The following is a 27,212-nucleotide window of genomic DNA, read 5'->3' as shown; positions in this document are numbered from 1 at the left end:
TCTGTCCTTCAAGTAGTCGGACATCATCCTTCTTATATATAAGGGCACATCCTGCTTCCGGAGCGCCTCGTGTATTTCACTTCATCTGGCCTAATTTAATGTATTTGTGACATCCAATGTAACTATAGCGCAATACTTCGTTTTTCCTCCCTTCCATCTTTTTCCCTCTAACGCTGTTTGTGCAGTGTCAATCACTAGACTAACTGCGTCCAGGGTTAAACGCTTCTTTCTGAAAAGGTCTGCCCGTGGTCCAGGATTGGTTCCCTCGAGGCATCGAGGCGTCCTACGATCGAGGAAGGTGCATCCCACCAACGTGCGGCCAGGGCTTTACGTCGCGCCGTCCACGTCTCGTTCTGCGAATAAGGTAGGAGAGCTCTCCAGCGTGCGAAAGGTACCTCGCGGCGATAGTATTAAGTTACTTGCGTTTCTTTCTCTTTTGTTGCCTATAGTAGAGTCTCTTTTTTTTGTATAAGCGTACATTGTAATTGCGTTTCTCTCTCTCTTTTTGTTTAGTCTGTCCTAGAGTCACTTTTCTTCGTATAATTTCCTTATTTCTAAAATAAAGCTATAGGCTTGTCCCGGTTTTTCTCTCTACTCCGTGAGAGTTTTTACGCCAAGGCAAGACGTCTTTTTCTCCCGCGAAATTCATTGTGTTTTGCGTTGATTAATTCATCCAACCTTCCCTCACTTATTCCACCATTTTGATTGAATATATTTATATACAGGGTGGGCGATTTTAATCAAACCAGTCTAATAACTCCTAAATTAAGCCATGAACAGAAAAATTGTTCAGATGAAAGTTGTCCAGGATCAAGGGGGGCATCTTTTTGTGCAATTAGTTTTGACCTTGAATTCAAATTTTAAGGTCATTTGAAGGTCAAATTTTTTTTTTAAATAGGAACCCCTATTTTTGATAGCTGATTCGGAAAGAACAGGAAATTTTACGTCCGACACGTCCGAAAGTCAACATCCTCTAAAAGCTCTGGCAGTCGATCTCTGAGCAATGCCAAATAGATATTCTGGTTAACATTTTGACCGAAAAAATATGGCCCAATCAGGTAACCATTAATGATCCCACACCACACCATTAAACTCCATCGGTTTTGATGGTCAATAGCCCTGTACCAGTGGGGATTTACAGGTGACCAGTAGTGACTATTGTGCCTATTTAATTGACCATCACTGCGAAATATAGCCTCGTCAGAAAACATAACAAATCTGAAAAAATCTGGATCATTTTGTAAAACTCCTAAAGTCCACTGGCAAAAGTTAATACGCATTAGAAAATGGCGTGGCCTCAGCTATGAACTAATCTTATGTGGTAATCGTGATAGTGGAGATTATTGAGAATTCTCAATGCTGTTCTTCGTGGTATACCGATTTCTCTTTCAATTTGTCGACTACTAATTTGTGGATTGAGATGAACAGCTGCTAAGGCGGCTATAACATTAGGATCATTTTCGTTGTATTCGTGATGTCTGCGTTGACGACGAAGATGTCCATCACGAGCTCTTCGAAGTAATCTGAGTAACGTGTCGTGAGTAGGACGCCTTCTTAGAGGAAAGCGTTCAGCGTAGAGTCGCACCGCGGCTCTGGCATTGTTTTGGGTTTCGCCTAAGATCATTATCATATCAACAATTTCATTGGATTGATAATCGCCCATGTTGAAAATTTTGTTTATAATAAGAAAAACTATTTTATTTACATTCACTCTTTATTGAAATTGAAACTAAACCAAAATAAGAAAGTGACAACAAAAAAAGGAGGAATTTTCAAACTGTATAATTTTTAAATCAAATTTGTAACTTCTCATTTTCTTACGTTAAGACATTGTGATTTAAATTGAAGACAGCGTGAGAACAATCGTTACAATTCATATTAGATTAAAGAAATTCAACTTAAAATAAAACATCTAAACTGGAAATGATGCACTTTGGCAAATAGAATTATTAAACATTTTTTTAAATATTACATAAGCAAAATGCTGTTTAATATTTTATCTTAAATAATGTATTTTTTAACATCCTACCTTTATTGTTTAACCATTTTTTACGCTTTTGAAACGTTAAACTTTTACTTGACCCTGCTTCGACCGTGTATGAATTGACAACATTGATTTTTAACGTTCCATTGCCCACTCCCATTAAGAACTCAGATATTTAAAATTATCATGTTTACTTCAAAATTTACTTTTGACCACTAAAAATTTGTTAACGAATGTTAAACAAGCATCCTAGTGAGAGGCAAGGGGACTCACAGTAAACAAGCACCCCAGTGAGAGGCAAGGGGACTCACGTTAAAAAAGCACCCCAAAGGAAACATAATCCTATTACGTCCACGTCGTTGTTTCTTCTAAATATTTTCATGGTCATTGTCACATTGGGTTTGAATATTCATCATAAAAGTACATTAACTACGATTATTCTATCAGAAAATGCGATTAAATAGCAATTACAGTATTTCTTAACATTTGACCTTGAAATGACCTTGTGAAGGTCATTAAAAAATTTTGAAATACCGTTTCGGTCGTAAAATTTCCTGTTCTTTCCGAATCTGCTATCAAATATAGGGGTTCCTATTTAAAAAAAAATTTGACCTTCAAATGACCTTGACATTTGAGTTCAAGGTCAAAACTAATTGCACAAAAAGATGTCCCCCTTGATCCTGGACAACTTTCATCTGAACAATTTTTCTGTTCATGGCTTAATTTAGGAGTTATTAGACTGGTTTGATTAAAATGGCCCACCCTGTGTATATATATATATATATAATTTGAACAATAAGTTTTGAAGCTTTTGTTCATGGTGCCCCGGGTGAGGAGTGAGTGTTTGTTTGGGTTTATAAAATCAATAATTTCAAAGCGAGCGAGTCGCTGCCGGCGTCGGTAGGCAGTTCGCGGAAGCGGCCATTGTCGGCGAGCGGACTACGGCCTCGTTCGTTATTTTCGCGTTTAAGCTTCGCGCCGTAGACTTGCGGCATAAACACAGCGATTCTAGGAATGGAGTCGTGACTAGTACACTCATACAGCGCATTCTCAATTATCATTTCGAATTTCACTCTCATTGCTGCATTTGATAATTCCTCTCGAGTTCGTTTGTCGAGTATATTTCGGTGTTTTCTTTTCTCGTTCGAAATATGATTTTATCCTCTCGTTTACGTCTTTCAAGGCCAGTCTACCATGGCTCCACCGCTGAGGAATTTGGTAACTTCGCAGGCAAGACGCTTGACGGAAATCAGGGGCTTGCGTAGTCGTTTACTCGCTAAGCCCCCTGCGTCTCTCAACAAAAACATCCTCCAGGATCGAGTCGACGCTTTGAAGGAGGTCTGGGATGAGGCTCGGAGGACTCACTCGGAGATCGTCGCCAGAGATGAAGCTGAGGCGGATGCGTACGTCACCGAAGATAACTTCGGGGATCTCCAGGGGGCTTATGAGGAGGCTCTCGATGAATTTTTGACGTTGCTGTCGCAGTTCGAGGTCGCTGATCAGTCAACACTTTCTGGCAGATTGCTGAATTCTACTGCGTCAGATGCTGGGTTCACGAAACTTCCGAAAATCCACCTTCCTTCGTTTTTAGACAACTACGCGGATTGGGCGAGTTTTAGGGATAAGTTTAGGAACATGGTGCATGATTTGCCTCAGATTTCTGATGCTACTCGGTTACAGTACTTTAAAATGTGCTTGACCGGTAGCGCAGCTGATTTAGTGAAGGAAATTCCAACTACTAACGCTAACTATGCAAGCACATAGAAGGCGTTGGAGCTTCGTTACCATAATCCGAGGCTCATCATCACCAGGTACTTGACGGCTTTTATGGCTCTTCCTCATCTTAAGAAGGAATCAGGTGATGAGTTACGCCTTTTCATTGATGAAGCTACGCCTTTCATTCGTGCTCTGGAGAATTTGAAGATGCCGATACACCAGTGGGATGTATGGTTCGTTTTTCTCTTGTCTGAGCGCGTAGATCCGGAATCTCGTAGTCTATGGGAGTCCTTGCTTAGCGAGAAGGAGCGAAAGAAGATCGAGTTAAGGGCAGCCGTAGGACAGGAGGTCACTGAGTCGTCGTACACTCCGGCGATATTCCACGAGTTTATTGAATTCCTTGAAACTCGAGCTCAAATTCTTGGCGTGCTGGCTCCTGATCGACGTGGCGAGAAACGATCGGCTGCTGAAATCGATTCATCCTCGTAAGGTGTTCCACGCAAACTCTTCGCAGTTTCCTCTCTGTGCTGGTTCACACGCGCTGATGCGATGCTCTCAGTACAGGGAGAAGTAACCCCAGGATTGCCAGAAGGAGGTTAAGCGGCTCCGGCTCTGTTTCAACTGTCTGGGACATAATCGAGCGAATTCTTGTTCCTCTTTGCGTCGTTGTTCGGAATGTAAACAAAATCATCATTCCTTTCTTCATGATCCGAGTAGGAGCAGTCAAGGATCATGACACGGCGGGCGGCAGGTGCTGCTACCCAAGCTCCAGTTCAGGCGTTTCACTGCGCTCCTCAGGATGATTTGGAGAATTTGTTGCAGCGGCTTTGGACTTTCGAGGAGTTTTTGTCGCCATCTTTTAAGATAAAGCCGGAGGATGAGAGATGCGAGAGAATCTTCCAGGACACTCATTGTAGGGACGCACAGGGGCGGTACGTGGTGAAGCTGCCGTTGAAGCCTGATCTTCGGTCAGTGGGAGCAGAAACTCAACGTATGGCTCTTGGTTCTCTCTCGAATTTGCATCGTCGTTTTTCACGTGATTCGAGGACTGCCAATTCGTATTGCGAATTCGTGGAGTTGTACGAGAAATTAGAGCACATGACGCGCGTTCCACCGTCGGAAGTCCACAAGGCTGACGCCTGGTATCTGCCTCACCACCCAGTCGTGCAAATGCTTCTGTTGATATGGAAGTTGAGAGTTTTTTTCTATGCTTCTCGACGTACGAAGGACTGGCACTCGCTCAATGCTTTTTTGTTGACAGGACCTTCATTGCAGAGTGACCTCTCTTTAATTCTTTTAAATTGGCGTAGGTATCGCTTCATATTTACTGCCGATATAATCAAGATGTTTCGGCAGATTCAGGTGGAACCAGAGCATCAGAACTATCAGAGGATTGTCTGGCCACCCGATGCAGCATCCGACCAGTTGATTTTCGTCTGACTACGGTTACCTATGGGACGGCTTGTGCTCCTTATTTAGCAATTCGCACTCTGTCTCAGTTAGTTAGGGATGAAGGTCATCGGTTTCCTCTCGGGGCTCGTTGTCTAGCGTCGGAGACGTACGTTGACCTTCGCAGGGGCTGATGATCTGTCGGTTGCGATTCGGAAGAGAGTCGAGCTTACCGAGTTGTTAGCTTCTGCTGGAATCGAGTTGGACAAGTGGTTGGTTGACACTTGTCCAACTCGATTCCACAACAACATCGAGCGTTGGTTAGGTGGTACGGCGAATTGCTCTTACCAGATCCATGGGTTTTTGGATGCTTCTTCTCAAGCGTATGCTGCTATGGTGTATCTGCGAATCGACGAAGGTAATGGACGTTTTCGGGTTTCGTTATTAGCGGCTATGTCTGCGACGGTACGTTGTCCGTCGCAAGGCCGCCTTTTCCGAGAGAGTAATAATTGCGTTTTGCAATTATTAATGCCCGTATGATTTTGTTTGTTTGTGAGAGTCGGAGAAGAAGAGACCATCGTGGAGAGAAGAGGAGTTTTGGAGAAACAACAGAGCAACGAGCAGTCGTCGAGTGTTCCAGGAAAGGAGTCGAGGGGAGAGAATTCGAGGAATGCGTGATCGCGGACGCGAAATGTAGCTCTGCTGCGACAGAGCGCCGAAATCATGTCCGTGAGTGAGAGAGAGAGAGAGAGAGAGAGAGAGAGAGAGAGAGAGAGCATGGAGACGCGCGCGGCAACAGCGGGGCCAATCGGGCGAGCGTGGAGCGAGGGACTGGGGGAAAGAGGGAAGTCGGCTGCGAAATAGTCTGTTTTCAGACTCGCAGCAGACTGATCGGGCTCGCCGGTTCCGTCGCAATCGGGGAGAAGCACGGGGATTGGTAGGGAGATAGAGCGAGCGAGTCCGAGCGCGCGAGTCGCGGCGCTTGGCCCGCGACTGAGTCTCGAGCCGTCGAAGCGATAGGACCTGTTCGCGAGTGTAAATCGTTGTGGGTTGACGAGGCGGAGATCGCGTCGCGTAGCATCTCCGGGCGCGTATCGAGAAGATCGCGCGCGGGATTCTCGCGGAGTGGTGAGTGTGTGGATAAAGAGGAAGAGAGCGTGTGGTGTGTGGTGCGAGGTAGAGAGTAGATTAGAGAGTGAGAGAGAGACAAGCATCGAGAAATCCGAGTAAGAAGACGAGCGGGAGAGTTGGTCGAGGAGCAAGGATGCCGAGGAAGGAGACGAGAGGAAGCAGGAGAGAGGAGGCTGAGACGAGGAAGCTGAGGAAGGAGACGAGCAGAGAGAGCTGGACGAGGAGACGAGGAGAAAGGTAGCGGTGGAGCCGAGTGTGCATGAGAGAGAGAGAGAGAGAGAGAGAGAGACGCGAGTGTCTGGAGAGTGCGCGTGTGTCGTGGGAAATACGTGTGTGTGAGAGAAGAAATTGCGCGAGAGAAGTCTTAGGAGAAGACGCGAGTAGAATCGGGAGAAAAGCCGCGGAGAGTCGGAAGAAACGCGAGAGTCGCTCAGAACCGATTCTGAGAAGTCGGGGCCGCTTTGTGTTGCTAGCGAGCGAGGGGGGAAGGAGAGCGGGCGAACGAACGGCGCGTGGCTTCGTGGCTGAGACGAGAGCGGCAGCATAGCGCGCTGCCTTACCGACTTCGTCGGGACAAGTCGAGCCGAGCGAGCGAGAGAGTTTCGAGCGTGTGTGAGGAGAGAGAGATAGAGCGAGCGTGGAGAGTCGGGAGAGGCGCATTGTCGCGTGGAGAGCGGGATTTTGTAAGTTGGAGAGAGAGTGAATAAAGTGAGAGTTTAAGCGAATTCAAGTGTAATTTTTCCAATCACCCTGAATATCCCGATTTAGGGCGATCTGACGGAACCTCCACGAGATCGCAAGGAGATTCGGAAACGATTATAAAAATAATAGTGTCGCGGATTCGGGGCCGCGGAACTAGAGGAAAAAAATAGTTTCGCGGGTTTTGCCACGTCACAAGTCAAAGGTAGCTCCGGTGAAAACGGTGAGCATTCTCAATTTGGAGTTGTGTGGTGCAGCTCTTCTGATCAAGCTCATCCTGCACGTGACAAAGCTGGAGTTTCTGCGAGGGTTACCAATATTCGCTTGGTCCAATAGTCAGATCATGCTTACGTGACTTCGTAAAGATCTGTGTCACTGGAAGACCTTCGTAGCTAATCGAGTTTAGTTGATCCAAACTGAGTTGCCGTCGGCAACGTGTGCTCACGTTCCGACAAAGGAGAATCTGGCTGACTCGGCGATGCAAGGAGTTCAGCCGGGAGAGTTGGCTAACTGTGCTTTTTGGTGGCAGGGCCCTGCGTGGCTATCACTGTCTCCAACTGAGTGTCCTCGGCCTGCTGACCCGGTTTGAGTTAATCACGCTCGTCCAAGATCCGAAGAATCCGAGATTCTGACTCGATTTTCGTCTTTGACTAGGCTTATTCGGGTTGTAGCGTTTTGCAGACGTGCTCTCGATCGAATTTGGATCAGAGGAAAGCCGGCAGAGAACGCTTCGTCTCCTTTCCTGACCACTGCTGAGCTTTCTGCAGCTCGGGTGGCTCAAGCAGGGTCATTTGCTGAGAAGATTAAGTTGTTGAGATCGGGAAAGAGACTGCCGAAGGGCGATAGGCTCAGCAGTTTAAACCCATTTTTGGGCGAGGAAGATGGCCTCTTGCGTGTGGGAGGTCGATTGGCTCACTCCGGTCTCTCTTTCGATCGAAAACACCCTCCGATATTGCCGCAAAATTCTGCTCTTAGCTTGTTGTTTGTCCGACACGCTCACCATCAGTGCCTTCACGGCGGTCCCACCTTGACGTCGAGCATTCTAATGCCTCAGGTTTGGATTCTGGGTAGAAATCGGATTGTAAAATCGACGATTCGCGCATGCGTGCCTTGTCAGCGGGTTAAGCCTCACTCGGCTCAACAACTCATGGGTGAGCTTCCTGCTGATAGAGTGACAAGTAGTAGGGCTTTCTCTCATTCTGGACTCGATTACACGGGTCCCTTCCAAATTCGGATGTCAAAGGGTCGTGAAAATCGTTCCTTCAAGGGCTACATCGCGTTGATCGTATGCTTCGCTACTCGTGCTATCCATTTGGAGCTTATTGGTGACCTGACTTCAGCGTTGTTTATCTGTGCGTATTGTAGGTTTGTGGGACGTCGAGGCATTTGCCAAAATCTTTACAGCGAAAACGGCACCAACTTCCAAAGAGCAGATAAGGAGCTAAGGAGTTTGTTCCAGCGTCTCAGACTTTTACAAGAAGGTTGGCGCTGTCCTCGCCAATGATGGAACCAGCTGGACGTTCATTCCCCCTAGTGTGCCTCATTACGATGGTTTGTGGGAAGAAGGTGTCAAGTCGGTGAAGCATCACTTGAAGAGAGTTGTTGGCGAGCACACTCTCCCCTACGAGGGGTTTTCTACATTTCTGGTAGAGATCAAGACCTGTCTCAACTCTCGTTCACTAGGTGCCTTGAGTGCTGACGTCATTGATCTACGGGCGCTTACTTCCTCTCATTTTCTCAATGAAGGAGTCTCGGTCTTACTTCCGGGAGATGATTGTCCAAAGTTGCCTGAAAATCGTTTGTCTAGATTCCAGCTGCTTCAGCGCATTCGAAACAACTTCTGGAATCGTTGGTCCACGGAGTATCTGCTTCATTTACAAGAGCGTTTTCATTTATTTAGTCCGTTGCACACCGTACATTTCAGGACTTTTCAAAGTACAACAATAGTATATTGAAAATTTTGAAAATTTCGAAAATTTTTGTTAGTATTCTAGAATAAAAACCGCTGCCAATTCATTGGCACGTAGCTTCCTCCAACTAAATTTACAGGTCTAATAAATAAAATATTGTTTTAATATACAGTATAATCTGCCTGCTAATGTATGAGGTGGTTTCTGATACATAATTTAATATATAAGTTTTGGATGGTTCATTGTCCAAAAGTTTGCAAACCCCTCTGTATTTTATTACAGAATATGAACGCTGCCGTCAATTTATTTACACAATATAGATATATATACAGGGTGACCCAATTTAAACGGGCACCGCTCATAACTCGTCTGGGACAGCCACAATCGAAAAAATGGTAGAGACCAAAGTTGTAGGATATCGAAGGGTCAACCCGATGGTGACCTTGGATTTGACTTTGAACGCGTTTTTCAAAGTCATTTGAAGGTCAACTTTGGTTTTTTAAATAGGAACCCCATTCTTTTATTGCGGGAATGGAAAGAGCGGTAAATTTTACGTTCAGAATGGTATGTTCGGTTGCGGCACTGAAGGTCATCGCAAGGTCATGCAGCCAGAATGAAACCCCGCCTACGTAATTCCTCTAGCAACGCCAAATTAAAAAAATTGGTAGAGACCAAAGTTGTAGGATATCGAGGGGACAACCCGATGGTGACCTTGGATTTGTTCTTGAACGCGTTTTTCAAGGTCATTTGAAGGTCAACTTTGGATTTTTAAATAGGAACCCCATTCTTTTATTGCGGGAATGGAAAGAGCGGTAAATTTTACGTTCAGAATGGTATGTTCGGTTGCGGCACTGAAGGTCATCTCAATGTCCTGCAGCCAGAATCAAACCCCGCCTACGTAATTCCTCTAGCAACGCCAAATTAAAAAAAAGTGGTAGAGACCAAAGTTGTTGTATAGGGGGGGGGGGGGGGAGAATTGTGACCTCGAATTTGAGCCAGTCCTACAAGGTCATTTCAAGGTCAAATTATTTTTTTTCAAACTTTACTTTTACTTTGTATCCGAGATGAAATCCCTTCTTAGATGTTCTCTGTCCAGCGGCCAAGACGCAAATGAGCCCTCGCTAGCGTCCAAACATAAGTCTCGCTATTCCCCGAATGATCCCTTCCGACGGTTAACTTGCGAATGACTCCACTAGGTGGTCGCCACCTACCTACCCGAACTCCTGATGTGCGAAAAATAAAAATGGCTCCCGAAATAAGCCTTTTAAAATAAGTCCCGCGCTCAGTCTTGCCACCGCGACTCCGTCGAACCTTCCCCTACGACGCTTAACTCACGAATGATTTTCAAGCAGGCGCCCCGGTCCCGCGAAGTACCTGCCGCCCGAACTTTCGATTTGCAAAAATAAAAATAGCCTCCGAAAATTGTCGAAAGAGTCTTACACTCGGCCTTCCGCCAAAAATATTAACGAAAATTTTTATTAAAAAGCCAATCATCGATACAGAAAAAGATTAAGTAAAACATCGAAGTATTGTAGAAAAATGTCAAAGTTTGATAAAAACGTAAAAAAAATATTCAATGTTTTATTTTTAAAAAATCATAAATTGATAAACCGTAATGCCAAAATATGAATAGAATTTTACAATAAAAAGCCATCGATACAGAAAAAGAAAAAGTAAAACATCGAAGTATAAAGTAAAAAAGTTTTTATATTTATTTTACACACATTTATTATTTGAATCAGAAATAAATTGCATTATGTGTTTTTAAATAACGTTGTTGTTTTTCCATTTAATTTATTCATAAATTATTATTGTTTTAAGTATACATAGATATACATACATACGTATGTTTGTATACATATGCTATACACACATACATGTAAACACGCATGTTGAAAATACATATGTATAAGCAGAATTATAAAGTTTGTAATACATACCATGTCGTCACACAGATTATACATACAATTACTGGCAACAGTTAATATAATTATTTAGTGATAATTCCACTGTATAAATATTTTAATTCTATTAGAAATATTTTTGCAGCAGAAATTGGTAGGTACTTAAATTTTTTGCACTTTTCTATTAGATAAGTAATAATAAACAACCAACAACACTAAAAAATGTATGTTCATTATTTAAACTTGTACAATATGTAATCTGTAAAATATTGTATTTAACACGATAATAATTAATTAATAACATACATATTAATATAAAATATTGCATCTAAAGTTATGTTAATGTAAAAAAATTGTTATCTAACGTAACAGAATATTTATTATTGTTAACAAATGAAGATTGTACTTTTTACATCATTTCATTTAATATTAAAAATAATACGAATATACATTTTCTATTAAAATTTTTGTATTAATGTCTTGTATAAAAAAAGTTCTGCAATACGTAATGAAGGTATTTCTTGAAGAATCAATTTACTTAAAATTAAAAAATGTTTGATATAATTTCAAGTCATAGCGATTATTCTAGAAAATATTGTTTAAGAGCTAAATATTCCGATTAATTACCCATATTTTAAATGTATGTATAAGTTTGATTTCACTTCATAAAATTTAATAAGTTAAAATAAATCTTTTACTAAAATACAATTTTAACTATTTTATAAGTTATCTATTAAAATTTACTTTTAACACTTTTGGAATTACAAAATATTTATTTATTATCTATTTCATAAAAGCTTCCTAATCAATAAATTATTTTATAATAAAAAATTAATAATTACTATTTGCAATTAAATAATTGTTTAAGTAGTTTTTTATTTATTATTTTTTGCAGAAAACAGTCTAATTTCTAGTAATGCAGTAGAATTTTTAAATTTATTTAGATATTTATCGACTTCAAATACTAATTTAATAATTGAAAATATGTGATTTGAGTCATTTTTTTTATTTTTTGTAATATTTAAAATCTAAGTAAATATGCCGGACTATAGTCGAAGCGAAATTCTTGATATTTTATTGATTTTGGGAGAGTGTCGAAGAAATTATAATGCAGCAGCACAATTATATCGGAGGCGTTTCCCAAACAGAAATCATCATCCATCTCGAAGTACGATCCAGAGAATTGAACAGCGAGAGAGGCGAGGACCTCAAAGATCATGGTACGCTAAATGATTAAAATCTTTTCTTCTATTTTAAATTTACTACTTCGTTTAAAGTGCAACATTTTACACGCTTTCAGGATCCGGAGTTGAAAAAGTGGGTGCTGTTTGAAAAAAAATAATTTGACCTTGAAATGACCTTGTAGGACTGGCTCAAATTCGAGGTCACAATTCCCCCCCCCCCCCCCCCCTATACAACAACTTTAGTCTCTACCACTTTTTTTTAATTTGGTGTTGCTAGAGGAATTACGTAGGCGTGGTTTCATTCTGGCTGCAGGACATTGAGATGACCTTCAGTGCCGCAACCGAACATACCATTCTGAACGTAAAATTTACCGCTCCTTCCATTCCCGCAATAAAAGAATGGGGTTCCTATTTAACAATCCAAAGTTGACCTTCAAATGACCTTGAAAAACGCGTTCAAGGTCAAATCCAAGGTCACCATCGGGTTGCCCCTTCGATATCCTACAACTTTGGTCTCTACCATTTTTTCGATTGTGGCTGTCCCTGACGAGTTATGAGCGGTGCCCGTTTAAATTGGGTCACCCTGTATATGTGTGTGTGTGTGTGTATGTATGTATCCCTCTAGGTACACGAAGCTCAGGACACACACTAATGCGCCGGTGCGGGTCAGCGGTTCGCGGAATATCGACGGTTGTCACGATGCGTTCCGATGTTACTTTGACCGAAGCATAAACCAGTCTAAACCGTGCTTGCTTCTTGCGGCCTGTCAGCGCCACCGCTGACGTCGTCTGCTATACTCAAAATTCTAATCGCGCGACATACAAGCGCGCGAGATCTAAAATCTCAGCGCTCGTTACAATATATATATATATATATGTGTGTGTGTGTGTGTGTGTGTGTGTGTGTGTGTATTACGTCCGTAATCAAGGAACAAAAAAACTCACTTTTTTCAGTTTTTGATTTATTACAGAATAAATAAGTAGTCAAATCACTTGAAATTTCAATGAGATATAGTTTGACACATGACCCATCGACATAATTTTTTTTGTGAAGTTCTAATGTTTAGTTTCAGAGATATGAATTTTAAAAAAAAAATTACCTTTTCATTTTATCTGCCGAACAAAGCGATCGATCCCGAGGACCACATGAGGAAAATAAGGTTATTTCATTCTCTTTTAAATGCATTTTAGCTGAATTGTTTGTAACAATGGGATGATTGAAAAAAATGCAAAATAGTGTTTTTCAAAAATCAAAAGATGGCCATAAAAAAATAGTTGAGGATATAAAAAATAACTTTTTTTCACGAATTCAAAATCCAAAAATAGATATGCATTTCAAATTTTATTGATATTGACGGAGTAGTGCCAGAAATATTACGGTACACATCCACACACACATCCACACACATACACATACACATCCACATCACACACACACATCCATACGAACATTTTCTAAAAACACTCTATTTGAACTTTTTACACACCAAAAAGTATTTTCTAGAAATTTTGACGAAACACAAAATTTTACTAACACAAAGTTTCCTCTAGGAGGAAGCAAAAATAAAGGGGTTTGCAAACTTTTGGACCATGACCCATCCAAAACTTATACATTAAATTATGTATCAAAAACCGTCTCATACATTAGCAGGCAGATATACTGTATATTAAAACAATATTTTATTTATTGGACCTATAAATTTAGTTGGAGGAACCTACGTGCCAATGAATTTTTTTTTATGTAAAAGTAAGTGACGAATAAGGTTATAATGTCTTTTATATAATATCCTGCATTTGCCACAAAGAAAGGTTTTAATGGCTGCATGCTCCCTTACGTGCCTTAAATAATTTTTCTTGAAATTAAATCTCGAATGACAAATTTTACAAATGTATTGAATCTTATGTGAGTTTTCTTAATTTTGGAGATGACGCGCTTCCATTGTTGTTGAATGAATAAGACCTTCCGATTGGAATTCGATCCAAAACAAAACTTAGTATGTGTAACGGACGTAGAGGAGACGAGTCAGAAAGCGAAAAAGAGTAGGCGCGGGCTTGAACAGCGGACCCCGAGATTAACAAGCGGGAGCTTTAACCACTGAGCTAACGTCTACGATACAAGCGCATGCTATGAATCGTAGCGCGGCTCTGCGGACTCTTATCGCTGACTCGTCTCGCAGTTCGCGTTGCAGACGTGTGCGTCTGTGACATCTGTTAAATTTTGTTTGTCAATCTCGAATACAAAGTAAGACAATATCTATAATATGCATAAAAATATTTAATCTAAAGAAATTCACACTTATTAATTTGAACAAGTTTGTATGTATTTCATAACTGTATTTTTATACTTATAGGATTGTGTTCAAATCTGTAAAGATGTAAAGTATTCTACAAAATTTTTATCAAATGACAATTGCTAAAGTGGATATTATCATCGGAGAACAGACATTTGCACTCATTTAAATGCTTCTGCTCGAGCAATATTTTTTGTACATTGAGTATCATCGGTTTCATTTTGAATGAACAATTGATTTTTATTTTTACATCTACAAAGGGCAACATATAACTGACTGTGAGAAAAAAGTGGCTTATAAATATAAATATCGACTGTGTCAAAACTTTGTCCTTGCCATTTATTTATAGTCATGGCACAAGCTAAAATTAGAGGAAATTGTCGACGATATAATATGAAAGGCAAAGATATATATTCACCAGTGTCCAAAAATAATTTTTGAAATGAAAGCAGTAGTTCCCTTCTTATCACATTTAATAATCTCAGCTTTGATATTATGTTTGAACAGTTTAATTATTTTTAATCTGGTACCATTAGAAAGACCATCATTTATACTTATATTTCGAATGAGCATGACTATTGTACTTCTTTTGAAAGTTAATTTATGAACTAGGAAACCTGGAAATTTTTAAGAATTTTAATATTCTGTTGGATATTTTAATTCAGCATCACTATGAGTTTCATCAACGCCTTTATGTCTAGCGTAATCGATATAACTTCCTCGCCATTGATTTTTTTTCAGTGTATTTTCCATTTATTTTGTAAATATCTTCATTATATGGCGATAAAATGCCTGTTTAAAAGATCATCATTTACAGATATAACTGAACCGTAAATTTTATTGCATACGTCACTAGTTTTCTATTTATCTGGAATCTTAAAACTGTCAATATGTCCATCACCAATATTTACAAGAAAAGATAAAAAATTAATATTTTCCGATCTAATATTGCTTCCTTCCTAAGGAAGTCTTGTAATATTAATTTTTGTAATTTGTGTAAAAATATGTAGAAAGTGTGTCTGGGTGCATTTTTAGTCGAAAAATGGTGTTTTTGGAAGATGTCCGTACGGATATATGTGTGTGTGTGTGTTCGTTTGTATACGCCTGTATCTCAGCTTCTACTTAGTAAATTTTAAGCAACTAAGTCTCATTTTCTTTGTTTTTGTTAGTACATAGTGGGAAAAAAGTCCTTTTTTACATTTTGTGGACGCGTTTTTTTTATAGCGATTTTTTCGTTTTGGGATTTCAGTTTTTTCTAATAAAGTTATTGGAAAAGTTGATATAAGTAAAATTACCTATCTTTTTACTGTGGAAAATTTATATTATCGTTTGCCCTTATTTTATTATACACCATAAACCGCAATTTTTTGAAATTGTTCTCGAAAACTAAATGTTGAATCTTTCTAAAATAAAATATGACTATTAAAAGTTATTAGGGCTATAATCCACTTTAATTTTAAGTCATTTCATGGGGCAAACCCTGAAAACCCATCAAAAACTGAAAAGGTCGTTTTTCTAGGTGACGCGATAACTAGAGTAAAAAGGCAAAAATCGAGTTCGAATTTTGGATTTAGTTAGCATTATACAGTACCTTGATCTCTTTTTCTGGGCTGTTTATGAAACCAATTAGTTTCAAAGATATTAAGCTATCAAATTTTGTTTTCTCACCCTGTATAATACGAGTCGTTTTTTCTAAGTGACGTGATAACTGGAGTAAAAAGACAATAATCAATTTAAAATTTTGGATTTAGTTAGCTCCACAATTTTTTTCTACCCTTTCTATAATTGAAAACTGCATCGCTTGTATCTCAGCTTTTATTTAATGGATTTTAATGTTTACTTAGCCTCGTTTTTCTGTTTTTGTTTTACCAATTCATTAAAAACAAGATTTGCAGTCACGCATGTGCGTTTGTTCGATCACCAGTGATTTTAGATGCGTTCGTGAACTATCCTAACCATTATAACTCGGAAACCAAACGTTGAACTTTTCCTTAAAACATCATAATTATCGAATCTTATTATAAATATAGACTATTTTATTTTTAAGTCATTTCATGGAGCATATCAGCAGAAAAACGGGAAGGAGGAATTTTAACTCCAACGTGCGGAGTTACTTTTTCTGTTTGTTTCTCTTAGGCAATCGGCATGTCCCGTAAAGTATTGTCAACGATTTTCATAGCATTTTTAGGGATCATGAATGCTTCATCCCAAATAATGGCATCGCTTTCTCTTATTTGTTTTTTTAGATGAATGTTTAAAAAATAATGTTTTAACGTTTTATAAATTTAGCGGTAGTTTAAAAGTTGTATGACTGGTCATCCCGCAAGGTAACAGAATTGATGCTATGCCTATCCAAGCCATTGATAGTATTTATTTTTTTTTGGCTTAAAAAATAATAAATTAAAGTGTTGTACATGCGATTCCTGCATGATTTTGTTACATAATCAAAAATGTAAATTTGATCTTTGTTTAATTTTTCGTGCAATGAATCGAAAATTTCTACGTATTTGGTAATGTTTGATTCATGTTCAGTCTGGGAAATATTTATTCAAGTTGAGGTTCTTGCAAACAAAAACTGGAGCAACTATAATTTTCAGAAATCAAAATATCATTTATAAGTATTAATGCTTTATTTCAGCATTATCATTGAAGTCTTAGCAAAAATTTTTTATTTATTTTTTTAATTTTATTAAATACCATATACATATGCCTTTGAAAGGCATTCTATAGAGGCAAACACAGTTGCCTGTACATAGGGATGGCATATATAAACATTAATAATAAAAACTTAAAACTACAATATACAGCCAAGATAACGCAATCAAGGCTATCATGCCCTTATACCTTTCCATAAAAAAGTTAACAATATTAAAATATATAACATCCAAATTAATTCTTTCCTTTAAACATTTTTAGTTTTCTTTTAATAGAGACTTTACTTATTAATAAATCTTTGAGATCATTCGGTAATAGCTGATCTTTTTGCCTACTGTTTTATCAATTTTTGGCAATGGTAGATTCTTGTTTCGTGAAGTCTTATTTGTACTTCTTATATATCTGTTTCTTAATTCGTTATAATGATATACTATACACTCTAGTTCGAACATTTGCCTTATATGTAGAAGTTGGTTATGTGTTATATAACAGTTTTTATTTATAATCTAATAAACAAAAAACTTAACCAAAGTAAGAAGGTTAGGCGCGTTTGATGTTTTGCGTATCATTATGCATGTCAATAATTTTGTTTACAGTGAAATTACAAATTAAAAAACAACTGAGACCCTAGTGAAAATAAAAAATGTAATAAAGTGTAATAAAATATAAGAAAATGTAACAAATCTTACCATTTTGTACGTTTTTGTTGGATTTCGAACGATTTTGCGAAACTACTCCATTAGCACCTTCATATGATGCGAACATTATTCACTCACTTAATAAGAAACAACGTGATATTTTTAACGAGGTTATAAAAGCAATACATTCTGATGAAAAAAATTAAAAATTAATTTTTGTGGATGGTCCCGGAAGATCAGAAAAAAAAGTTATTTACACAATATATTAATTTCATATCTTAATTATCATCAAATTTCAGTTATATCTGTAGCTTGGACTGGTATAGCCGCAAATTTGTTACATGTAGGTAAAACAGTTCATACAACATTTAAATTACCATTAAATCAGAATTATCAACAAGTAAAGTCCTAATTCAAATTATGGAAAATTTCTAAAAACAATAAAAGTATTAAAATATGCGTTTAATGCTATTGATCAATTATTTAAAGATTTGCATAATTTAGTAAAACCATTTGGAGGAATAGTAGTCGTATTATCAGGAGATTTTCGTCAAATATTACCTGTTGTACGACGTGGAAGTCGAGCGCAAATACTAGAATCATGTGTCAAAAAAAGTTCAATATGGAATAAATTTAAAATTATGAAATTAATTAATAATATTAGAGTCACAAATAATGATCAATCGTTTAAATCTTGGTTATTAAACGTAGGCGAACAAAATTGCACACTTAAATTTAAAAAACAAAACCACGTAACTTTAATATCCAATGATATGTTATCTAGAGGAAATTTAATATATGAAATTTTCGGAAGTAAGATTGATCCCAATGATAAAACATTATATCAAAAAGTAATGTTAGCACCAACTAATATTAATGTTTTGAAAATTAACGACAAAATATTAGATCAATTTTATTTTTCTATACATTAAAATTTTTATTATGGTTATGTATAAGTATGTTCTGTCTAACAATTAAAGAATAAGCATCAAAGAAAAAATAATAGCAGCAACCAATTTCATTGCCGTTGGTGCCGCTTGTGCATTAAAATTTATAAATTAAATAATAAAGTTATTTACATATTATTAAATTTAAAGTACAAAACTACATTTTAAATTAATATAGAAGCTGCTTCTAAATCTCAAATTTAGTAGCGTTCTTTTGATTACCTTAGTGGAAATAAAAAATCTAATAAAGTGTAATAAAATATAAGAAAATGTAACAAATCGTACCATTTTGTACGTTTTTGTTGGATTTCGGACCTTTTTTACGTTTTATTACAGTTTTCTACATTTTATTACATTTTGTTACGTTTTATTATAATTTATTACAAATCCATTGATCCAGGATTTCATGGGGGTCTCTTCTTTGAAACGAGAAATGTAACGATACGGAAAAAAGTATAACAAAATGTAAAAAGTTCTCTGTAAGCGTAATATTATATAAGAAAATGGCGACTTTTTTATTTTCTTACTTCTGCTTACATCCTTTTGCTTTTTCAATTTTTTATGCATTGTTACATTTTATTATAAAATTAATAATTAAAAAAATATATTGACTATATTAGGCGGTAAAATAACATATGTAATAAAATGTAATAAAATGTGAAAAAAAAAGTTAACAAATCTGAAAATGTAAGAAAGTGTACAAAAACGTATGAGTAAAAAAGTTTGAAATTCAACAGGAAGGTACATTTTCTTACATTTTCTTACATTTTTTTACGTTTTATTACAATTTATTTCATTTTTTCCACTAGGGGATCAATTAAAAAAAGTCAAGTTTACAATCATATTATTTTATTTATAATACGGAAAACAAAAAATCATTACGTGTTATTAAGAGGTGAGTCGAATGATTGGTAATTTAAACTTAAGTAATATATTGATCAATTACAAATAACTCTCAAGATATTTACTACTTAATTTGCCATGCCCCTTATATTTTGTTTATGGTACATACTTCTTCATGGAGTGGTCTTATTGTAAGTGTAACTTTCTGCATATTTTGTTTGTGTACATAAACTTATAAAATTCTTATTTCAATAAAAGGAAATATTTAAAGGGTAAAAATATGTATTACTCACCCCTTAATAACATAATGATTTTTTGTTTCCCGCATTATAAATAAAATAATATGATTGTAAACTTAACTTTTTTTAATTGATCTCAGTTTTTTTTTTTAATCTGTAATTTCACTGTAAACAAAATTATGGACATGCATGATGATACGCAAAACAAGTTTTTTTTTTATAGATTCCATGTCTTTTTGAGCGAACTTATTAAAGTACCTAAAATTTGTTCTAAAAATAAAATACATAATGATGGGGTTCAGATAGTGCATACTTGGTGATACGCTCCATAGCTTTTGGTGTCTAGAATCAGTTTTTACACTTAGATAATGAAAGCTACGGAGAGCCCTCCCTCGATATCGACATTGTCGACCGCATGTACCTGGACGGTAAACATAACTGATTTGAACATTTTTGCACTAAGAAGTACGGTGCGCACTGCCTAACTTTGTTATCGGTCACCCTAGACTGCATTCATGGCCGATATTGACACGTGGATACAAAAATCTACAGCGCGCAATATATTTCGACAGCCTCGTCATCGAAGACCCTTATGGCACCTAGACACCGAGCGCGATCGGCTACCGCGAAACGATATTTGCATGCATGCACGAAAAGTCACGAAATCCACTTCCTGGGCCCTGTCATCTGTGACCACATACACTCAGACAGTTTGTGCAGCAGCTGTTCAAAAACATAACCAAATTCAAACAGACAATGTAAACACATTTTCTCGGCGCAGCTTATAGAAATCTGTGGGAAAGCGATACCCAACTGTATTACACATAATAGCTTGTGCGGCCAACTTCACGGTCCTACTACACTGGAGAAAAAAGTAGAGATACTGTTTTGAGCATTCGTGATATACAGGGTGTTTCATTTTAATCCGACCACGACAAAAAACCATGGAAAAACTAATTTTAACGAAAAATGACCTTAACAAAAGTTGAAGGGGGTAAAGGGGGCCATCGAATGACACAAACACCTATGACCTTGAACTCGATTTTCAAGGTCATTTAAGGTTACTGTGATTTTTTTAAATAGGAACCTCTATTTTAGACCTTGGAATCGGATAGAGCGGAAAAAATTACGTCGCAAAGGATATTTTAACTTTACTTTGGTGACCTTGAGAAGGTCAATTCAAGGTCAAATAACAAAAAATCTGCTAAACAGCTGTTTGTCTGGTTTTATTTTACTGATATCGAAAGATGACCTTGACAAAAGTTGAAGGGAGCAAAAGGGGCCATCTAATGACACCAACATCTTTGACCTTGAACTCGATTTTCAAGGTCATTTGAAGGTCATTGTATTTTTTTAACGGGAACCCCTATTTTTGACCTTGGAATACGGAGCAGCGGAAAAAATTACGTCGGAAATGACATTTCAAGTTTACCTTAGTGAACTTGAGAAGGTCAATTCAAGGTCAAATAAGAAGTATCAGCCTAAGATTGTTTTCCTTTCAATTTTTTCGTAGAATTATCATTTTGTTATTGTAATAAACATTAAGAGAATAATTGACTTAAAATGTAATTATGCTTTGCTGACTTCAAAGCCATTTTGTAAGGTCAAAAGTGCAAAAATGCAATATCAAATGTTATGTGGAGTCCATATTTATATCCTAACTTTAGCGTTACCCAGGAATAACGACGTGGACGTAATAGGATTGTGTTCCCTTTGGGGTGCTTGATTAGAGTGAGTCTCCTTGCCTCTCACTTTTATTATGTACAGATTTGAATGTAGGTGCCCAAAGACACCACCATTTTTTTGGATTCTATTCAGTTCCTGGGATGTTTACGTAAGCGAATTTTTATCCTATCTTTAGCGTTACTCAGGAACGACGTGGACACAATTGGCTACTAATTTTCCTCATCGAATTTTGCCTGAATTTATTGTTGTAATAAATAATTTATTTTGTAAAGATGATTTTTCATGTTGAATTTTCCCGCGACTCATTGTTGAAATAGACAATTTTTCTAATAAGAGATCTCTTTTCATATGAATTTATCCTCTACTCATTGTTACTTACACTTAGTATTCAATAGTTTACTAGTTATTGAATAGTTATTGATTAGCCAAACTAATCAAATATCATTTGTTTAACATTTTCTCTTTTTCATTCATTGACCTTTATTTTTTCTATTAAAATTTATTACTCATCGAAAGCTATCTAATTTGTTCAGTTTGGTAAAAACAAAATTTTTTATTGAACTTGTTATAAATTTTTAACAATGGCTGATTATCCAGCCGTTGAAAGGGTTGATATTTTATTGATTCTTGGTGAATCTAGACGTAATTATCGACAAGCTGCAGCCTTGTATCGAATTCGATATCCCGATAGAAGACATCCAAGTCATACAACCATTCGTGAGATTTACCGTAGAGCTCAACAAGGGCAACTAGCACGGGTTAGAGAACGTCGTAATTACAACGAAGATGATCTTCGTGTAATGGTCGTTTTAGCAATGGTTCATTTGAATCCCCACTTTAGTACCCGTGAAATTCAAAGGCAAAGTGGTATACCTATGGCTACTGCTTGGAGAATTCTGAAAAGTCAACGTTATCATCCATATCATATTACTTTGACTCAGGATCTCACACCTGCTTATATGAGGTTAAGGCTACAGTTTTGCCAATGGGCACGACAAATGATTGCTAATGATCGTCACTTTTTTCAATACGTAATGTTTTCTGATGAAGCAAAATTCAAAAGCAATGGAGAGCTTAACCGACACAACTATCATTATTGGTCGAATGTTAATCCGCATTGGTACAGGCAGATAGATAACCAAAATCGTTGGAGTCTTGATGTTTGGTGTGGAATTGTTAACGGATACCTTGTAGGCCCATACTTTTTCGATGAAAATGTAAATGGCCATAATTTTTTACAGTTCCTGAAAGAACGTCTTCCAGTACTTCTTGAAGAAGTAGATTTATACACAAGAGCATGAATGTGGATTCAATTAGATGGAGCTCCTGCGCACTATGCTCGAATAGTTAGACAATATCTTAATCAAAATTACCGTGACAGGTGGATCGGACGCACTGGACATGGAGATTTGGGTGTTCGATGGCCACCGAGATCTCCAGATATGACATCACCCGATTTCTATTTGTGGGGGTATTTGAAAGATATTGTTTATGAACATGAAACTACAACAAGGGAAGATATGATCCACAGAATTCAAACCGCTTGTGAAAACATGCCAAGAGCTGTATTACTCAGAACAGTAGAACATTTTCAGCAGCGAATTGAATTGTGTATCCAACAAAATGGTGGTGTCTTTGAGCACCTGCGTTGAATTTTGAGCAAAAGTGAGAGGCAAGGGGACTCACTCTAATCAAGCACCCCGAAAAGTGAGAGGCAAGGGGACTCACTCTAATCAAGCACCCCGAAAAGTGATAGGCAAGGGGACTCACTCTAATCAAGCACCCCAAAGGGAACACAATCCTATTACGTCCACGTCGTTGTTCCTGGGTAACGCTAAAGTTAGGATATAAATATGGACTCCACATAACATTTGATATTGCATTTTTGCACTTTTGACCTTACAAAATAGCTTTGAAGTCAGCAAAGCATAATTACATTTTAAGTCAATTATTCTCTTAATGTTTATTACAATAACAAAATGATAATTCTACGAAAAAATTGAAAGGAAAACAATCTTAGGCTGATACTTCTTATTTGACCTTGAATTGACCTTCTCAAGGTCACCAAAGCAAAGTTAAAATATCCTTTGCGACGTAATTTTTTCCGCTCTATCCGATTCCAAGGTCTAAAATAGAGGTTCCTATTTAAAAAAATCACAGTAACCTTAAATGACCTTGAAAATCGAGTTCAAGGTCATAGGTGTTTGTGTCATTCGATGGCCCCCTTTACCCCCTTCAACTTTTGTTAAGGTCATTTTTCGTTAAAATTAGTTTTTCCATGGTTTTTTGTCGTGGTCGGATTAAAATGAAACACCCTGTATAAACTCGTTTATTATAAAACAAAACGGCTTTTCTACAAATATTTATGTTGGAAATCATAGTTTAGCACAGAAAACATACCGATAAGCCAAACAAACTCATGAACAGTAACGACGAGCATTTTTCCTGTACCATGAAAAATTCGAACACTAATATAGAAGTAAATAGTGTCACGCGCCTGCTTCTCAAACAAACTCGCCTTCGTGGCGCTACCGCGCCACTTGATTTGAAGTATTTTCTTCTGTATACATTGAATTAAATTTAAATAATTGTTATAAGCCCCACCCCATGCAATTATACCATAGTTTGTAATACTTTAAAAGAAGACATAATATAATAACATCAGCGTTTTACTATCTATAAATTTCTTTAGCTTCGCAAAAATAAATATTAAATATCTTGTTGATTTTATAATATAATTTATGTGCTCATCCCACTTCATGTTATAGTCTATTATTAATCCTAAATATCTATAACGGTCTACTCTATTTATTAGATTATCACCAATTTTGATGTTTAAGGTGCTAGGCACACTATCACCGATCATTTATTTAATTTTTCTTGTGCAGCTGTCCACGAGTTATCACATGAAATGATAATTGTGTCATCTGCGTAAGATAATATAGTTTCATCTTTCATATCTATCAATAGGTCATTAACATATAATATAAAAAATAAAGGGCTAAGTATGGTTTCTTGTGGAACCCCTATCGTAATTTCTTTGTACTCACTCTTGTAGTTACTTATTTTTACACATTGTTTCCTATCAGACAGATAGCTAATCAGTAATTTTGATGCTTCTCCTCTTACACCGTATCTTTCTAATTTGTCCAGCAGTATACTGTGATCTACAGTATCGAATGCTTTAGCCAGGCCTGAGAACGCTGTTATAATCGGTTTACTTTTATCTAGGTTTCTATATATAATATTTGTTAGACAGTTAAGAGCATTTTTCGTTACTCTCTTTCTTATAAAGCCAAATTGTTTATCAGATATTATTTTGTGTTTCATGATAAAATTATATGTCTATTATACAGGGTGACCCAATTTAAACGGGCACCGCTCATAACTCGTCAGGGACAGCCACAATCGAAAAAATGGTAGAGACCAAAGTTGTAGGATATCGAAGGGGCAACCCGATGGTGACCTTGGATTTGACTTTGAACGCGTTTTTCAAGGTCATTTGAAGGTCAACTTTGGATTTTTAAATAGGAACCCCATTCTTTTATTGCGGGAATGGAAAGAGCGGTAAATTTTACGTTCAGAATGGTATGTTCGGTTGCGGCACTGAAGGTCATCTCAATGTCCTGCAACCAGAATGAAACCCCGCCTACGTAATTCCTCTAGCAACGCCAAATAAAAAAAATTGGTAGAGATTAAAGTTGTAGGATATCGAGGAGACAACCCGATGGTGACCTTGGATTTGACCTTGAACGCGTTTTTCAAGGTCATTTGAAGGTCAACTTTGGATTTTTAAATAGAAACCCCATTCTTTTATTGCGGGAATGGAAAGAGCGGTAAATTTTACGTTCAGAATGGTATGTTCGGTTGCGGCACTGAAGGTCATCTCAATGTCCTGCAACCAGAATGAAACCCCGCCTACGTAATTCCTCTAGCAACGCCAAATAAAAAAAAAGTGGTAGAGACCAAAGTTGTTGTATAGGGGGGGGGGGGGGGAGAATTGTGACCTCGAATTTGAGCCAGTCCTACAAGGTCATTTCAAGGTCAAATTATTTTTTTTCAAACAGCACCCACTTTTTCGACTCCGGATCCTGAAAGCGTGTTAAATGTTGCACTTTAAACGAAGTAGTAAATTTAAAATAGAAGAAAAGATTTTAATCATTTAGCGTACCATTTCCTGCGTTTTGTCATCATTATAAAACTTGATGTCCAGGACCCACGACGAGGACGTAGCAGGGTGGATTTTCAGGTCCCATTTTGATCCGGCCGATGAAGGCAAGAATCATAGCCCGGCCGATGAAGGCAAGACGTGAAGACACCGGCCGATTAAGGCAAGAATCATAGCCCGGCCGATGAAGGCAAGACGTGAAGACACCGGCAGATGAAGGCAAGACCATGAAAAAATCACTTTATAAATAGAGTTTAAGCTTTACCTAATTAAGTGTTCAAAAATCCCTCCATGATGTCTAATACATTGTTGAATTCTTCGCTCAAAGCTTCCAACAGTCGACAGAAGCACATGCCTTGGTATGCCTCTGCAAGTATTAATGATTCTTTGCATCATATTTTCTCTAGTAGTAGGGGCGTCCGCATACACGCTGTTTTTCAAAAAGCCCCATAAATAAAAATCTGGGCTCGTGAGATCTGGGGATCGTGGAGGCCACTCAACATGATCTTCACCACGTCCAATACCTATCCATCTATTACGGTATGTTTGATTTAAAAAATCTTGAACATCTAAACTTCTATGCGCAGGTGCACCATCATGTTGAAGCCACATACGCATTCTGGTTTGTATATTAACATCTTCTAACAGATTTGGTAATTCATTTGTCAGAAAATGGAGGTATCTATCTCTGTTAACATTACCGTCAAAAAAGTAAGGCCCAATTAGATAGCCATTAACAATACCACACCATACTACAAGACTCCATTGATGTTGGTGATCGACTGCACGGGTCCAATGAGGATTTTCAATGGACCAATAGTGGGAATTGTGTCGGTTTAGTTGACCTGTATTATGGAAAGTGGCTTCATCGGAAAACATGACGTACCTGAAAAAATGTGGATCGTTTTGCAATCTTTCCTGTGCCCATTGGCAAAATCGTAACCTTCTTTCAAAATCACGTTCTGTTAGCTCTTGGGTCACAGTAATATGATATGGATGGTAACGATGGAGTCTTGTTATTCTTCTCACTGTTTCTCTCGGGATGCCAGATCGTACTTCTAGTTGTCGAATTGAAATATGAGGATCTAAATAAATCATAGCAAGCACCACCAATACTCGTGGATCATTTCGCTCGATAGTCATTACTCTATGACGTTGTCGTGATCTTTGAGGTCTTCGCCTCTCTCGCTGTTCAATTCTCTGGATCGTACTTCGAGATGGATGATGATTTCTGTTTGGGAAACGCCTTCGATATAATTGTGCTGCTGCATTATAATTTCTTCGACAATCCAAAATCTCTCTCCAAAATCCAACTCTCCCAAAATCAATAAAATATCAACAATTTCGCTTCGACTATAGTCCGGCATATTTACTTAGATTATAAATATTACAAAAATAAAAAAAATGACTCAAATCACATATTTTCAATTATTAAATTAGTATTTGAAGTCGATAAATATCTAAATAAATTTAAAAATTCTACTGCATTACTAGAACTTAGACTGTTTTCTGCAAAAAATAATAAATAAAAAACTACTTAAACAATTATTTAATTGCAAATAGTAATTATTAATTTTTTATTATAAAATAATTTATTGATTAGGAAGCTTTTATGAAATAGATAATAAATAAATATTTTGTAATTCCAAAAGTGTTAAAAGTAAATTTTAATAGATAACTTATAAAATAGTTAAAATTGTATTTTAGTAAAAGATTTATTTTAACTTATTAAATTTTATGAAGTGAAATCAAACTTATACATACATTTAAAATATGGGTAATTAATCGGAATATTTAGCTCTTAAACAATATTTTCTAGAATAATCGCT

General features: G+C 37.2%; 1 protein-coding gene across 14 annotated transcripts in view; it reads left to right on the top strand.

Moving 5' to 3' along the window:
* LOC100116974 (neurabin-1) overlaps positions 1 to 27,212 on the top strand; it is a 554,139-nt gene that overhangs the window by 346,350 nt on the left and 180,577 nt on the right. Inside the window, exon 12 of one of the 14 annotated variants that reach the window (XM_031932223.2) lies at positions 25,429 to 26,686. The exons of 11 other annotated variants lie outside the window; for them this stretch is intronic. In XM_031932223.2, coding sequence (XP_031788083.1) covers positions 25,429 to 25,448 — 20 coding nt within the window. In that variant the 3' untranslated portion in view covers positions 25,449 to 26,686. Of the gene's footprint in view, positions 1 to 237; positions 384 to 14,267; positions 14,619 to 25,428; positions 26,687 to 27,212 lie in introns of those variants that run through there. 2 more of the 14 variants (XM_031932221.2, XM_031932209.2) reach the window with 2 other exon arrangements.

Source organism: Nasonia vitripennis (assembly GCF_009193385.2).
Source record: "Nasonia vitripennis strain AsymCx chromosome 1 unlocalized genomic scaffold, Nvit_psr_1.1 chr1_random0006, whole genome shotgun sequence".
NCBI classification, from domain to species: Eukaryota; Metazoa; Arthropoda; class Insecta; order Hymenoptera; family Pteromalidae; genus Nasonia; species Nasonia vitripennis.
Note: the sequence above shows the minus strand (reverse complement) of the source record. Positions and strands in the feature narration are given on the sequence as shown.